A 14776-nucleotide genomic window follows, 5' to 3' on the forward strand; every position below is an offset into this window, starting at 1 on the left:
TGGTTCCTTTGGGAAGACAAGAGTTTCTCTTAATAGCAAAAGTCCCTTTATGAGTTACTCCTTCCAGTTCGAGCACAGCCAGGATGTCCCTGTCCAGGAACGGGCTCGAGCACGAAAGCAGATAGAACCGGCTCGTGGGACGGGAGCAGCTTCGGGACAGGGGACGAGACAGGTCTTTTCCTGGAAGGCTCTTATTGTGGCCGCGATCGTGACAGTGCCCTCACCAGGATCCTTCTCCGACGTGGTCGTCTTTCTTTACCTTGTGTCTTCTCTTGTTAAAAAAAAAGAAAAAGAAAAAGAAAAAAAAAAAAAACTCAGAATAAATGTGTCAAAAGAAAAAACCGGAAAAGCCAACGTGAATCGTGTGAAACTTCCTAACGCTGTAATGCTACGCTGCAGTGTGTAACGCCCTCTTGTACGTGGAGTTTGCTAGCGCACCACGCGAGTGCAAAATAAAGACCGACTCACACTAAACCCGCAGGCGCGCCCGCGTGGTGTTCTTGGGGGCTGGGGGGGGGGCCAAGTCGCGCTCAGATTCCAACGGGATGATTCAGGGCACATTTCCCAGTGTGATCCCCACCCCCCGCCCCCGCAAATTCAGATCCCTGGGGCACCGGACCCGCTCAGTCAGGGGGGCCTGCGACTCTTGGTCTCAGGGTCGTGAGTTCAAGCCCCACGCTGGGTGTGGATGACTGGAGGAAGAAAAATGCAGATTCTAGGCTCCAGACTTAAGAGTCCTTTCTCAAGTCCTTCTGTTTTCCTCTCAAACTGTCATTCCTAAGACCATCACCAGCAGGGGAGACACGATGGCTTCAGAGCTCGTTCGCCTGGCCATGTAATTGGAAATACTTATCCTCTGAAGCAACGCCAAGAGGGCGGATTCTGTTCTCTCCTTCGCTCCTGACAAAGCTCTGTCGCTGAGTGCGACGGTACGCCAGGCTTGGGGGCACACCGGCCCTGCGGCGCGAAGCAGACAGTCCCCCCAGTAAATACGCAGTCACAGACGGAAGCGCTCCGGGCTCACACACCCCCCGGGGGCACGTCCCGGGGTGCTCGGAGGACCCCTGCACCTCCTGAAGCCTGGAACCGTGACTTTTCCTGCCTTCTGTCCTGTGGAAATCGCCCTCCCTGCGTGGATGTGGCTCCCTTCTGGGAGCAGGAAAGGAAGCCCCTACTCTTGTAAAGTTTCAGTGAAGGAATTAAAAAACTTTTTTAAATGACAAAGTAATATAAAAACATTATACAAAAATTGAGAAAATAAAGGGCGCCTGGGTGGCTCAGTGGGTTAAGCCTCTGCCTTTGGCTCAGGTAATGATCTCAGGGTCCTGGGATCAAGTCCCGCGTCGGGCTCTCTGCTCAGCGGGAGCCTGCTTCCTCCTCTCTCTCTGCCTGCCTCTCTGTCTACTTGTGATCTCTCTCTGTCAAATAAATAAATAAAATCTTTTATAAAAAATTGGGAAATAGAGAAAAGGAAAAAAAATTAGTTGGGATTCCAGAACCTTCCCAACCTCTGTCTCCTAGTCTTACTTCCTGTGCATTTTTTCCCTGCTGCGTCACACCGCCTGATCCTGTAGAAAACGTGTAAAATAAAGTCCAAGTCCACAGAAGCCAGAAAGGATGCCAGTCTCGGGGCGAATCTCACCGCCCTCAGCACCTCTTGCCAACTGCGAACTCGCAGACGTCGCAGTCGTGGCGCACAGGTCAGTCTGCGCACTGCTTTTTCTCTAGGTGGCAAATCCGAAAAAAATACAATCACACAAGAATGATAAGAGTATCTTGGCACTCGGTCAGGATGCTTTTGTCTACGATTAACAGGAAACCCAATTCGAATTGGTTTAAACACCAGGAACACGCACAGGTTCACCCAAATGCAAGTCCACAGGCGCGGCCAGCTTTGGGACAACTCTGGCAAAAGGCCACTAATCCCGCGAGGGCCCCGGGCACTTCCTGGGGGCCCACACTGACACGCAATGTCCGCTTAACCCTGATGGTTTGGTGGTGTTTGTAGGACCACTCCCAGAGCAGAAGAGATTGCTCAGGGACCCCCTAGAGGGCATCCCCCAGACGCCTCCAGCGTTCTCCCCGCTGCTCTCTCCCACTTCGGAATGGGCCACGTGGTCACTGCGGAGCCGATCGGGCAAGGAGGATGGGAGTGTCCTCAGACGGCCTTGGGCCTGGGTGTGGGAAACTCGGGGCTTCTTGAATGAAACGTCATTTCCTGTGGAAGGAGGAATGGGTGCTGGGCGGGCAGCAAACGGGGACCACACTGTTTCCCCTCCTCCAGTACTTGATCTTCTGTAACAGACTCTCAGAGAAGAGCCACTGCCCTCACCCACCTCCCGCACCTTGTGGTTTGACAAGACAAACAGCCTAGCACTTGGGTCCTCTTCAAATGATTCGAGAGCAGGGCACCTGGGTGGCTCACCTGTCAGGTGTCCAATAAATAAAATCTTTTTTTTTTTTTAAGGTTTATTTATTTGACGGAGAGAGACAGACAGCGAGAGAGGGAACACAAGCAGGGGGAGTGGGAGAGGGAGAAGCAGGCATCCCGTGGAGCAGGGAGCCCGATGTGGGGCTCGATCCCAGGATGCTGGGATCATGACCTGAGCCGAAGGCAGACACCTAACGAGCCACCCGGGCATCCCAGATAAAATCTTAAAAAAAAAAAACCAAATGATTCAAGAGCAAATCAGTTTAGCCATAGAGCATAATTTTTCAGAAAGCTGAGAACTTTTTTTTTTAAGTTCATTTAAGTCATCTCTCTACACAACGCAGGGCTGGAACTCAAAACCCTGAGATTAAGAGTCACAGGTTCCCAAAACTGGACATTTTCACAACTGACATTCGCTCACACCAAACCAGTCTCCTGTCTGGCATTTTTCCAAGTTGACACTGTTCACCAAGGAGCGGAACCCCTACGCGTCCTCTTACTCCCACCCCTGTTCTCCACCACTCAACCCGCACATCTGACGTGAGACTGTGCACCTCAGCAGCAGAGGTGACCAGGGCACCTGGCTGGCTTAGTAGGCACGCCACTCTTGATCTCAGGGGTGTGAGTTCAAGTTCCCACGCTGGGTGTGGAGCCTACGTAAACAAAAAATCGGAGGTCCCCGCAGAGCAGAACTGAGCCACCAAGACCCGTGCTCTTGTTGTTATTCGCGCGGCTGAATTCCCACCGTCCAACACGACGCCCGGCATCCAGCAGGCACACAATAAACGTTTGCGGAATGAAGGAAGACAGGCAGGGGACAAATACTGTCTAGAAAGCAGATCTAAGGCAAACACAGAACATCTGTGCCTCTTCCTACTTATTACTGAGTTGGAGTTTCCAAAGAAGTCTGGTGTAGAGCGGAGTCTTGTTTTTGTTAGTTGTTGGGTGTCGGCCGCGGTGGGTGTGCCTTAGCTGCACCAGACCACAGATGCTCGAGGCCGACTGGGGATCTGGCACTGACGGTGGCCACAGGGTTTTGGGTGGGACTAACCTGGAGGTGCCCGTGTGCCCTCCCGGCCCGCAGAGACTTTGTACTGGAGTACACCTACCTGAGCACGTGCATGAACTCACCTCCCTGTCGAGCACTGGTGTGCAAGGACACGGGGGAAAGCACCCGGCGGGCGGCGGCAGTCGCGAAGCCAGAGTTTCTCCCGGCTCAGAACAAACTGCAGTAAAATTAGCAATAACCAGCTCTGGGAAGGGCAGGAAATGACACATCCCCGCCCCAGCAGCTTTTGTTCAAAAAACTGGGTGGCTTAATGGTAGATCGCATTTTAAGCAACGACTATAGACAAAGCTAAAATATTTCAGTAATTCCGTCTCCAGGCCAACTCATGTTTAAAAGTTGATTAGAAATTTCAGCATCTGGGGTGCCTGGGTGGCTCAGTGGGTTAAGCCTCTGCCTTCGGCTCGGGTCATGATCTCAGGGTCCTGAAATCAAGCCCCGCATCGGGCTCTCTGCTCAGCGGGGAGCCTGCTTCCCCGTCTCTCTGCCTGCCTCTCTGCTACTTGTGATCTCTATCAAATAAATAAAATCTTTAAAAAAAGAAAAAAAAAGGCGCCCGGGTGGCTCAGTGGGTTAAAGCCTCTGCCTTCAGCTCAGGTCTTGAGACCAGGGTCCTGGGATCGAGCCCCACATTGGGCTCTCTGCTCAGCGGGGAGCCTGCTTCCCTCTCTCTCTCTGCCTGCTTCTCTGCCTGTTTGTGATCTCTGTCTGTCAAATGAATAAAATCTTTAAAAAAAAAAAAAAAAGAAATTTCAGCATCCCCCAAACATTAAGACTTAACAGTCCTTTGTTCATCTAGGGGTCTCCTTCCTAACAAGGTAGAAGTTTATTTTTCTTGCTTGTCCCCCAGCCACAGCCCTGGTGTCAACCTGCATCTTCTTCCCGCTTACCCTCAGCGCCAGCACATGCCGCTCAGGCAGAGCCTCTACTGTTTCCGCACCGGGTGACCGCCACCTGTCACCGCTCCCAACCCCCCCCCGAAGCCCGTGCAGGGCCCTCAGCATCTGGCTCACTCAGGGCAGCATGGCTGCCATCACGGTCCTCTGGGATTCAGCTAGATTCCTGGATCCTATCAGAATCCATCAAATGAGAATCTCCAGAGGACGAGGCGGGAAGAAGCCCAGAGCCGGTCTCGGCCGTGTCTGAGCCAGAGAGCAGACAGGCCTCGGGAGCCACACACACTTCAGACGGGCCCTCAGGGCTCCCCGAGCACTCAGCCTGGCCCCGTGGGCGTCCTGCGGCCTGCGCTGAGGCACAGCGGGCTGCTCCGTGCTCATCCTGCCTACCCCAGGACCGTCCCGCCTCTCCCGCTCTCCAGTCCCGCGCTGGAGCCGTCCTACACAGGATGCTCGACTGCTCTGTGGTTCCACGTCACGCCTCTCCGCTTACTGAGAAATTTTCACGGCCTAATTCTACCTACCAACTTAATCCAAATCCTTCTGTGTTTTAATTAGTCGACGTAACATGGTTTTTGGTTGCATATGAACTGCCCTACCTCCCGACCCAGCATACACCCCTGGGAGCAGAAACCACGTGCTGGGAGTCTTTGGTTCCGTCCAGACTCACGTCAGCCTAAAGAAGCTAGTCCCGGCGCAGCTCCAACCGTCTGGACGGTGATGGGAAATAGGTCTGCAAGGCTCCAAGCACAGCCTGACTCACCTATGCTGTCCGGCTGCATCTTCCTAAAATCTAAAATCCATCCTGCCTTCCAGACCATGCTTGGTCCTGTGCAGCCGACAAGCAGCAAGCCCACCCTGCTCCTCGAAGGACACGTGCTTGCTGCAGACCGGAGCTGCGGCGGCCCTCGCGCTCATCGCGATGCAGGCACAACGCGGGCACAACGCGGGCGCGCAGGAAGGGCGCAGCACCGAGCCCCGGGGGACCGGCAAACCGGGGAAGAACGAGACTCTGCTTCCAGCTTCCACGGAGAAAAACCCGTCCAAGACGGAGTAAATACAAATACCCTATTTTCTCCGTTATTCTAATTTAGGCTGGACCTAATTATTGGCCACAGTTCTTAGTGCGAAGAAGAGAAAGACAAAATTAACTTGGGCGGCAAAAGCGGTTAGAGGTAGGTGAGGTCAGGGCGAGGGACTTTCGTGAGAGAACTCAGGCCTCCGGCTACACCCCTGTGAAGCCCCAAGTTTCGGTTCCAGCTGCGCGGCCGAGCGCGGGAACACGGCTCGAGCGCATCCCTTAAAGACTGTCTCCCAGCTGGGAGTGCGCACGCGCGGGCTTGAGCGGCGGGGCGCGGCCGAGGGCGAGAAGCCCAAGCAGGCTCCCTGCCGAGCGCAGAGCCCAACGGGGGCCCCATCCGCACCCGAGATCATGACCCAAGCCCAGACCAAGAGTCGACGTTCAACCCACTGAGGCCCCCAGGCGCCCGGTTACGAACTTTCATTTGCAGCGGAGCAACTCCGGGAGGACTGCAAATCCGTTTTCAGTACCAAAACGTCTTCCGGAGCCAAGTGTTCGTCCAGGTGACACGGACTCCTGAAAAGACTTTTGTCATCCTTCCCAGAAGTCTGGAAAAGGAGCAACGCTACCGATTACTTGTCAGGAGTTTCCTAAATTTATATAATTTTTTTTTTAAGAAAATAAGCAACAGGGGTGCCTGGGTGGCTCAGTGGGTTAAAGCCTCCACCTTCGGCTCAGGTCATGATCCCAGGGTCCTGGGATCGAGCCCCGCATCGGGCTCTCTGCTCAGCAGGGAGCCTGCTTCCTCCTCTCTCTCTCTGCCTGCCTCTCTGCCTACTTGTGATCTTGGTCTGTCAAATAAATAAAAATAAAAATCTTTAAAAAAAAAAAAAAGAAAAGAAAATAAGCAACAAACACTGGAAGGGAGAAACTTCAGAGATCAGCTCGCGTGGAACTTCTCTATTATTCGAGGCGGGTTAAATTCGGCGTTTCCTCCACCTGCCTGCTTTCCCGTGAGCGCTCATCGCCCGCTGGACCCAGCCCTCCAGGGTCCTCCCTTCTCTGAAGTCCTGTAGCGTCCCCGGTTGGAAGCAGGTCCTCTGACACGTCAACCTCCAGCTGTTTATGCCGAGTCTGTCAAAACTCAAGGGCAGGGACACTGTCCACGCGTCCGAGGCCCAGCCTCGCTGGCGCAGAGGCGGCCGTGGACACCGACAGAATCCGCGCCTCCCCGACGGGCCGGCCAAGGCCTGGGAACGCCGCCCTCCACGACCCGATTCAGGAGCGGACCCGCTGGCCGCTGCTGACCTGCCCCACACGAGTAATGACGACACAAAAACACATCCCTTTAATGTCCGGATGAAGTCCTCGCCCCAAACGCCAGTGCCCATCTCGAGTAGCTGAGACAAAAGCACTGACCATCACATAAAGCAGTGACACGAAGTCTAGCATTTAGTTTCCACGCTTGAAACAGCTCCCACCGTCCATCAGGTGGCAAACGCGCCATCATCTCCGACGTGTTTCCTGTCTCCCCACTTCTCTGCGTGCATTGGGGTCTCAGCAGGCCTGCTCAGGCAGCTGCCCAACCCCCCTCCCGACCCACACCCACCCGGGCCATGGCATTCCCTCTGCCTGGCCAAACTCCAAGGCCCCCCCAAGCATCCTGGCAGCCGGAGCCAGGACAGGGAACGGGGCCTGTGGTGCGGAACCAGAGTCCAGTCCCGTAGCGGTGGGACCCCACTCGCGCTCACACGGGACTCCAGCAGTTGGGCCGCGGTGCCTCACCTCCCTGCAGCCTGCCCACCGGCCCGAGACGCAGAGCCTCTGTCTGAACGAGGGGCACCCCACGGCACGCGCCCTCGCACTCGACGCAGGTGTTCTGCACATGGTAGGCGCTCACATTTTTGAATCAGTATTTTCCAGAACATAAAATCTCATGGCATTAAATTTTCTTAAAATGACCTCTGTGCACCGATTCCAAGCATTTCCACCCACACACAGGTAAGTAAAGGAGAAGCCCAACAAGTTGTTTGAAAGTTCTGTATTGCATCATATAAACTGTCTTCATGGACACGCGCAGCAGGGAAAGACCACTCCCAAACATCACAGCAGACCAACTCTTGCTAAAAGAGGATAAAGTTAAACATGCCCCCTCCTGAAATCTAACCGTTCATTCTAGAAATAAGCGTCTAAATTTTCTAACTTAACAATTGGGCGCAGGCATCAACAGTCCCACTGCTTTTAAATATGTCCCTGAATGTTTCTCTCTCCTACGTTCCAGGCAATAGTTGATTTTAATGCCCTCGAACCAGATAAACCTGACGCTTCAGAGCTTGTAAGTTACACACACTTACGGTCACTGAGAACTGTTACCTACACACATCATCCCCCCTCGAACTATTTAGCACCATAAATAGAATTCTCAATACTAATGGACTAATTAATCCAATGACCATTTGAATATAGGACCCTGTCTTTAAAACACTAATTAACAAATTGGTTTCTTTTCTCACACACAGTACAAATTCCCTCCTGTCTTCTAGATCTTTCCGGCAATGTTTTCTGCTGCCTTGAATGTCCTGGATGACCATACAGCTGTCAAGTTCTTGCCGGACGCCAATTACAATTCCCTCGGTCATTAGTCATGAGAAGTTAAGGCATTATGTGTAAAAGACTTTAAGCTAACTTAAACGTGGTGAAATACTGTTAAAATAAAATTGCACTGCATTTCTTTTCTACCGTCACATGTCTCTAATGTGCTGGGGTTCCCATCAGACTTCTGTCCTACATAGGTTCAAATCCTGGGTCTCACGACTGGATGGCCCGACTACCATAAAACACGATTTATTTGGTTTCAAAAGGGACCATGACCTCGCTGAAAAAGTTGCAACCATCACCTCTCTTTAAATCTGGAACAGATGTCACATTGAATAGGAGGAAAAAACACAACCCTGTCCTTCCGCCCACCCGTGCAGTGGAAAACAACAGTGGGCCGAGGTGAGCGCTAAGAGGGGCCACAGCCATCTTCTTCAGGGTTAAGGTGGTCACAAACTTGTCCGGGACACTTAACGTCCAGTCTGCACGTCGCCTCCACACGCCGCTAAGTCCAGACAGCAAAAGAATCCTGATTCTACAGAGAACTCACCACCCATAAAGCTGTTCCTTCCCAGGACACTAGTTTCCCAGACACGCACAACCTTCAAGGGGGTATTCTCTGAGGCTAAGTTTTGTCGAGGTTCAGACACTGTGCGGTGAACTCCCCAGGGTCCCTGTACAGAAATCCTCAGTGAGAAACTCCACACACAGGAATTCTAGAGCTTCATGCCTGGCTCTCAGCACAGAGACGCCCCAGGCTTCTCCGAACATGGAGTCTAGTGATTGTCTGTGCTGAGGCATGTACATGCCTCTACTCTAACTCCTGATGTCGCTTCCCTACGGACAATGCAGTCAGTTGACGAAGGACCGAGAAATCGTTCTGCAGGGCCTCCTCTGCGGGAGAGCACAGGGGAAGCGCTGGGAGGCGCGCAGGTCACCGGACTGGTGCGCGCCTCTCTGGGGGAGCCAATTCACCTGCCCGAGGCCATGGCTGCCCCAACCAAGGGTGTGAACCAGAGTTCAGTGATCCAGCAATGGTTCCCAAAGCCGATGCCTCGGACACTAAGGAAGGGCTAAATTCTGGAAGGAAGAACAAAGTAACTTCACAGAAGAAGCCTTCACACGTCTCACTCGCTTCTGCTTGTCCTCACCTCAGTGCGTTTGGGTGGAACGTGCACTTCCTAGGACAGCCAGGCTTGAACTGCGAACACGGTCCCGCCGCCACCTCCCCCTAGCGGAGTCCCGCCTGCCCCCCTCCGCGGCTGTCCCTGACCTCATCAGCCCCTCATCTGCAACAGGGAGCAGTTCCACAGCGACGCCCTGAACCTGGTCTCCGTAGTTTTCGCTGTGTGTCCGGGAAGCACCTGTGAAGAGAAGCGAGGCCCTTCCCTGGAAAGGTCTGGGGAACCCAAGCTGAAACAGACACAGAGTAGCGCACAGCAAAAACGCCTCGTGTGCGCTTCGCCGAACACACACGGTGCAGGGACTCCCCCAGGGCAGAAACATCGACACTAACTGATATCAGGAACAGAACCCGAAACGTTGGTAGATCAAATTCTAATGTGACAACTTACAAGTAGACAGTGCTCTGCTGGGTTAATAAATCAGAATTAGCTAAAAAGACAGTATTCTAAACACCATGTCGCTGAAAACTCCCACTGGGCATACCCCCTTCATCAGTTACATTTAGAGGAACGGTCATGACAGGAGAAGGAGCGAGCACCATGCGCACTCGTGCAGGCCACTGGGTTGCTCGGAGTAAACCCTGCGGTTCACAGGCGAACGCGCACATCTTCCCTTCAAGTCACGGAGTCCTTCTTCTTCCGGAAGGGTGACTTCAGCCGCCTCCATACACTGGCTTTGGGTTTCGATTTTTTCTCCATGGCCAGCACTGCCTCCTTTTCTTTCCTGCGTATCTCCCGGACGAGGGCATGAAATACATCATCGATGTAGTAGCGGTACGCAGCGGATGTCTCAAAAAAAGGACAGCTGAATTCTCGGGCTAGAGCCAATCCTTCTTCCTTGGTGACCTTTAAAAAAGGAAACATGGGAAAATGTACAGTGGAAACCAGAGAAAATAATCACAACTGCCCCAAAAAGTGAAAAGCGAAGGGGCTATCTGAACACAAAGAAGAGCTCCTCAACTCCAGAGGTGTCCAAGCGGAGTTCAGGTAAGAGGCTGAGTCCGGCTTCCTTCTCCCCTCCCTAAAAGTGATTCTATTTCTAATCCATTTTAAAGATAACTTTTTTGGAGCACCTGAGTGACTCAGTTATTAAGCGTCTCCCTTCGGCTCAGGTCATGATCCCGGGGTCCTGGGATCGAGCCCCGCATCAGGCCCCTGTTCCTCGGGAAGCCTGCTTCTCCCTCCCCGCTCCCCCTGCTTGTGCTCCCTCTCTCGCTGTCTCTGTCAAATAAATAAGTAAAATCTTTAAAAAATTGTAAAATAAAACATAACTTTTTGGAACAGGAAGTAGTTACAGATATGAAGTATGTAATTTTAATTTTCTTAAACTCTGAAAGAAATCCAAAGTCGATATAGTCAATTAGGGATACACCGTTTCTCCTAAGTCTGAACACTTTTTCTGACCTTTTGCTACCAAAAGCAGCCTAGCAACGAATGTTTTATATGTGAATTCCTAGAAAGATTTTTCAAACAGGCATTAATTGAGAAGCACTGTGAACTTCTCTATTGTCAAACTACTTCCAAAAAGTCTGTACCCGCTCGGCAGCTTCTACCAGTAGCGGGACCACCACGGGTCCTGACATGGCTGTCCACCATTCCTCCAACTCTACACCAAACAGCCAGATTCTAAACACCACTGCCAATCTGAAGGGTCTGGCTTACTCTAGAATCCTCTAGGATTTCTCTTATTCTCCCCTCCAGGATCCCCACCGTCAGGGAGTACATCCACGATCATCCTGCCACAACACAGATTCACCGACCGATTACTTTCTGAGGTTTTAGGAACTGAACATTCCATGAGCCTTTATGTAATATGTACTCCATTTGTCGTCTGATTACCATTCTGGGGATTTTCTCCTGCAAACTGATTTCTAACATCCAGATTTTATCCAAGTTAATCAGTAGACTTAGAGAAATTTTTAAGGTTAGAATTTATAATTCTTATTTTAAAGCAAAGGAATCTATATACGTGAAATCTGAGACCACACACATTTCTGTTCTCTCCTCACCTGTCTTAGCTGCTTTAGGTCAGACTTGTTTCCCACCAGGACCACAGGGGTATCATCAGTGCGTCGAACTCTGTAGATAAGCTGCTTAAACTCCCGAACCTCATGAAAACTTCGACGATCGGTGATGGAGTAACAGATGATAAACCCTTCTCCTGCCCTCATATACTGATCCCGCATGGCTGTGAACTCTGCCTGCAGGAGAACAGGGTCATTAATGTAGTGATGAAACCGAGAGCTGCGCGCACATTAGCTAGAGTTTCAGAGCAAAGAAGAGACATGTATCAATTACCTGCTATCCTGAGTCAGAGGGCATGAAAAATTAAGAGAGAGGCACTGGTGATCTCCTCTATGTAAGCCTTCCCCTCCCCTCTAGTAGAGTGAAAACACCTTTTTCTTTTTTTAGAGATTTATTTATTTATTTACTTGACAGAGACACAGAGAGAGGGGGAGCACAAGCAGGGGCAGTGGGAGAGGGAGAAGCAGGCTTCCTGCCGAGCAGAAAGCCCGAAGTAGGGCTTGATCCCAGGACCCTGAGATCATGACCTGAGCCAAAGACAGACGCTTAACCCTCTGAGCCACCCAGGCACCCTCAAGTGAAAACACCTTTACACACAGCATTCCGAGATGTAATACCTGTCCAGCCGTATCCAAAATGTCCAAGTTGGCAGGCTCATCATCAATACGAATCCGAATTTTATAAGCATCTTCTACAGGAGGGAAGAAAGGTGTACTATAAACCCATAAACATGGGAATATTCAATCTTTTTTTTTCTTTTTTTGAGTAGTCTCTAAGCCCAACATGGGGCTTAAACTCAGGACCCCAAAATCAAGAGTCAAATGCTCTACCCACTGAGCCAGCCTGGCACACCGCAACCCTATTTTAAAATTCATCTTACAGAGAAGTAGGTTACACACAAGTTCTTTAAATGCCCAGGTTTTCTCAGGAATCACACTCAGTCCATTGAGAGATGTACACTGGGTCTTCAACGGAGGTGTTTTGTATTTTTCACCTAAGTGACGACATAAATTTACTCACTCGTAATTTAAATTTATAAGATTTTGTCTACAATTCTGAGCTAAAAACAGATTCCTTTCTTTAAAGATTTTATTTATTATTTGACAGAGAGAGAGACAGCGAGAGAGAGAACACAAGCAGGGGGAGTGGGAGAGGGAGAAGCAGGCTTCCCGCTGGGCAGGGACCATGACGCGGGGCTGGATCCCAGGACACTGAGATTATGAAAAGAATCTGAAAAGAAATTTCCTTACGTGCATTATTATAATAACCTTGGAAAAAACAAGGAAATTCAAAAAAAGGAAAAAAACCCACTGAATATTTCCATCATTCAAACAATTGTAGTTTATGCCCCAGTGCACTTCAATGATTTTTTCTTGAACCCCTGCTCGTGACTGTTCCTCAAAGACCAAGAGTCCACTAAACCAATGTTTCTCAAACTACGGGTCGTGATCCGTTAGGATTAGTGAACTGTGAGTGAATTTAATGGGTTGGGACTAGCATTAAAATAAATAAGCAAAAATCTGAAAGAAAGAAAACGTAAGCGCATACCACGAGCAGCGACATGAACACGGCTTTCTGATACTGTACGTGTGTGTCTAGGACCATGCATGCTCGCACAAGCACTGGCTACGGTGCAGTTTCCCTTCTCAGGATTAGCAGCCAGTCTGCAACGAAGCCCCCTGAAGAAAAGGCCTTAAATGATAAGACCCCGTGAGACCAGCCAGTGCATCTCTGTTCAGCACTGAGCGCCGGGGCCTCAAGGGGAACTCAAGACACCTAAGCGTTTGCTGCTGAATCAGGTAACAGCGTCAGGAGAGCAGCTGACCGGAGGAATAATCAACTGATTAAGAAAATCAGCTCTTCCAGAGAACACGTAAGAGTGTTGCTTTAAAGAAAAGGAAAAAACACCCGTGGAGCTGTAAGTAAACGATCTGAAGTCCTCAACCGCGTTTCCTTCTAGAGCCCCCGACCTAGTGCAGATCCCTGAGCGACTGGACGTGCGCTCCCAGCGGGCTCGAGGCACAGCAGCGAGCGCGGTCGCACGCAGCCACTCGCGGGCCGCGCGGAGAGCAGAGCCGCAGAGGCCCGAGCCGGGGGAAACCCGCCCCGGGAACCAGCACCGGGACCCGCGTCCGACCCTGAAATGCCCCAACGGCCCCCCCCTTCTCTTCTTATCCCGGGATCTAACCCCTCAAAATCAAACCCGCTTCCTTATGGTCCAGGAAGGAGAGCGATGTCCTTACTCTGCGCAGAAAACAGCAACTTTTTAAAAACGGCAAAACAAGGCTGTCCATCCGGGAGTGGTCGGCCAGCTGCGGAGCACCAAGTGCTACACGCGCCGCGAAGGAGACCCCGCTCCGGAGGAACGTGCGGGACTGAGCAGGGAGCGCGAGCTCCCGGGGGCAGCGTGGCCGCAGGTCGGAGCCCGGCCGGCCGGACTTGTTCTTCTGCTTCCTTCTGTGGGAGCTCAAACCCGCTGACTCATACTCCTGCGGCCGGAGACCCTCAGCGCAGTGACCGCAGGCGGCCCCGCGGCTGCACACGTTCCCCGCACCGAGCCGGACAGCCCGGGACCGCGACAGCCGGGACCACAGCGCGGGAGGAGGGTCTGGAGAGGCGGCGGCGAGGACGGCTGCGGCCCGCCGCGCTCCGGGAGGGGACGCCCGCCCTCCGGGAGGGGACGCCCGCCCTCCGCGGCTGGGGCGGTCCGCGGGCGTCGCGCAGGCCCCCCGAGAGGCTCCGGGGAGAAGCACCCCCCACGGATCCGAGAACCGCCGCGCAGACGGGCCCACGCAGGGGGCTCGGAGCCCGGGGACTCACCGATGGTGGGGTCGTGGTCTTCGGGGAAGCGGTGGCTGATGAACTGCATGGTCATGGCTTCGGGACAAGACACCACAGTTACACTCGGGGCGGCCCTCGGAAGGCGCGAGCTCCGGCCCCCACCCGCGCGGACCGGGGCACCTACCGCTCTTCCCCACGCCGCCGGCGCCCAGCATCACCAGCTTGTACTCCCGGGAGAGGCCGGCGGGGCTGCCGCAGCCGCTGCCCGCGGGGCGCCCCGGCTCCATGGTCCCTCGGGACGCGCACCTGGGAGGGCAGAAGGACGCGCTGCGCCCGGGCCGGCCCCGCGCCCCGGATCCTCCCCGCGCCCCCGGCCCCGCCCGGCGCCCCCCGGCCCCGGCGCCCCCTGCACGCACGCACGGCGCCTCCGGGCCCCTCCCCAGCCCGCGCCCCGCGCCCGGCCCGGCGCCCCCCGACCCCGCGCCCCCTCACCTTCCCCCGGGAGGTCGGGCCGGCGACCCCGCACAGCGCTCGCAGGCACCGCAGTTCCCAGAAGAAAAACAAAAGCGGCGAAACCACTTAGGGCTCCTCCTCAGACCAGGGCGCCGGCTGTACACCACGAGGCGGCCCCTGGGGCCCCCGGGCCCTCCGCGCGTCCCCGCCCCCGCCCCCGCGCCGCGCTGACCCCCGGCTCGCCCACCCGCCCGCCCCACGCGAGGATCCGCCGGTGACCTGTGACCCCACCCGCGGCCGGGGAAGATGGCGCCACCGCGGGGG

The 14776-nt window shown here is 53.6% G+C and overlaps 1 protein-coding gene across 2 annotated transcripts; it reads right to left on the bottom strand.

Annotated features, from left to right (window-relative positions):
• Positions 1-9551: 9551 nt before the first annotated feature.
• RIT1 (Ras like without CAAX 1) lies at positions 9552-14639 on the bottom strand. 2 transcript variants are annotated; one of them, XM_080825088.1, is made up of 6 exons: positions 14492-14639; positions 14184-14305; positions 14039-14095; positions 11836-11909; positions 11203-11394; positions 9552-10039 (listed from the first exon to the last, which is right to left on the bottom strand). In XM_080825088.1, exons 2-6 carry the CDS (start codon positions 14284-14286, stop codon positions 9809-9811), a joined length of 657 nt encoding a protein of 218 aa, XP_080681214.1. In that variant the 5' UTR covers positions 14287-14305; positions 14492-14639; the 3' UTR covers positions 9552-9808. The 2 variants fall into 2 exon arrangements, with proteins under 2 accessions (XP_080681214.1, XP_080681213.1); XM_080825087.1 differs by lacking the exons at positions 14184-14305; positions 14492-14639 and having other exon boundaries at positions 12118-14095.
• Positions 14640-14776: the final 137 nt, after the last annotated feature.

This window comes from Martes martes, assembly GCF_963455335.1.
Source record: "Martes martes genome assembly, chromosome: 15".
Taxonomy (NCBI): domain Eukaryota; kingdom Metazoa; phylum Chordata; class Mammalia; order Carnivora; family Mustelidae; genus Martes; species Martes martes.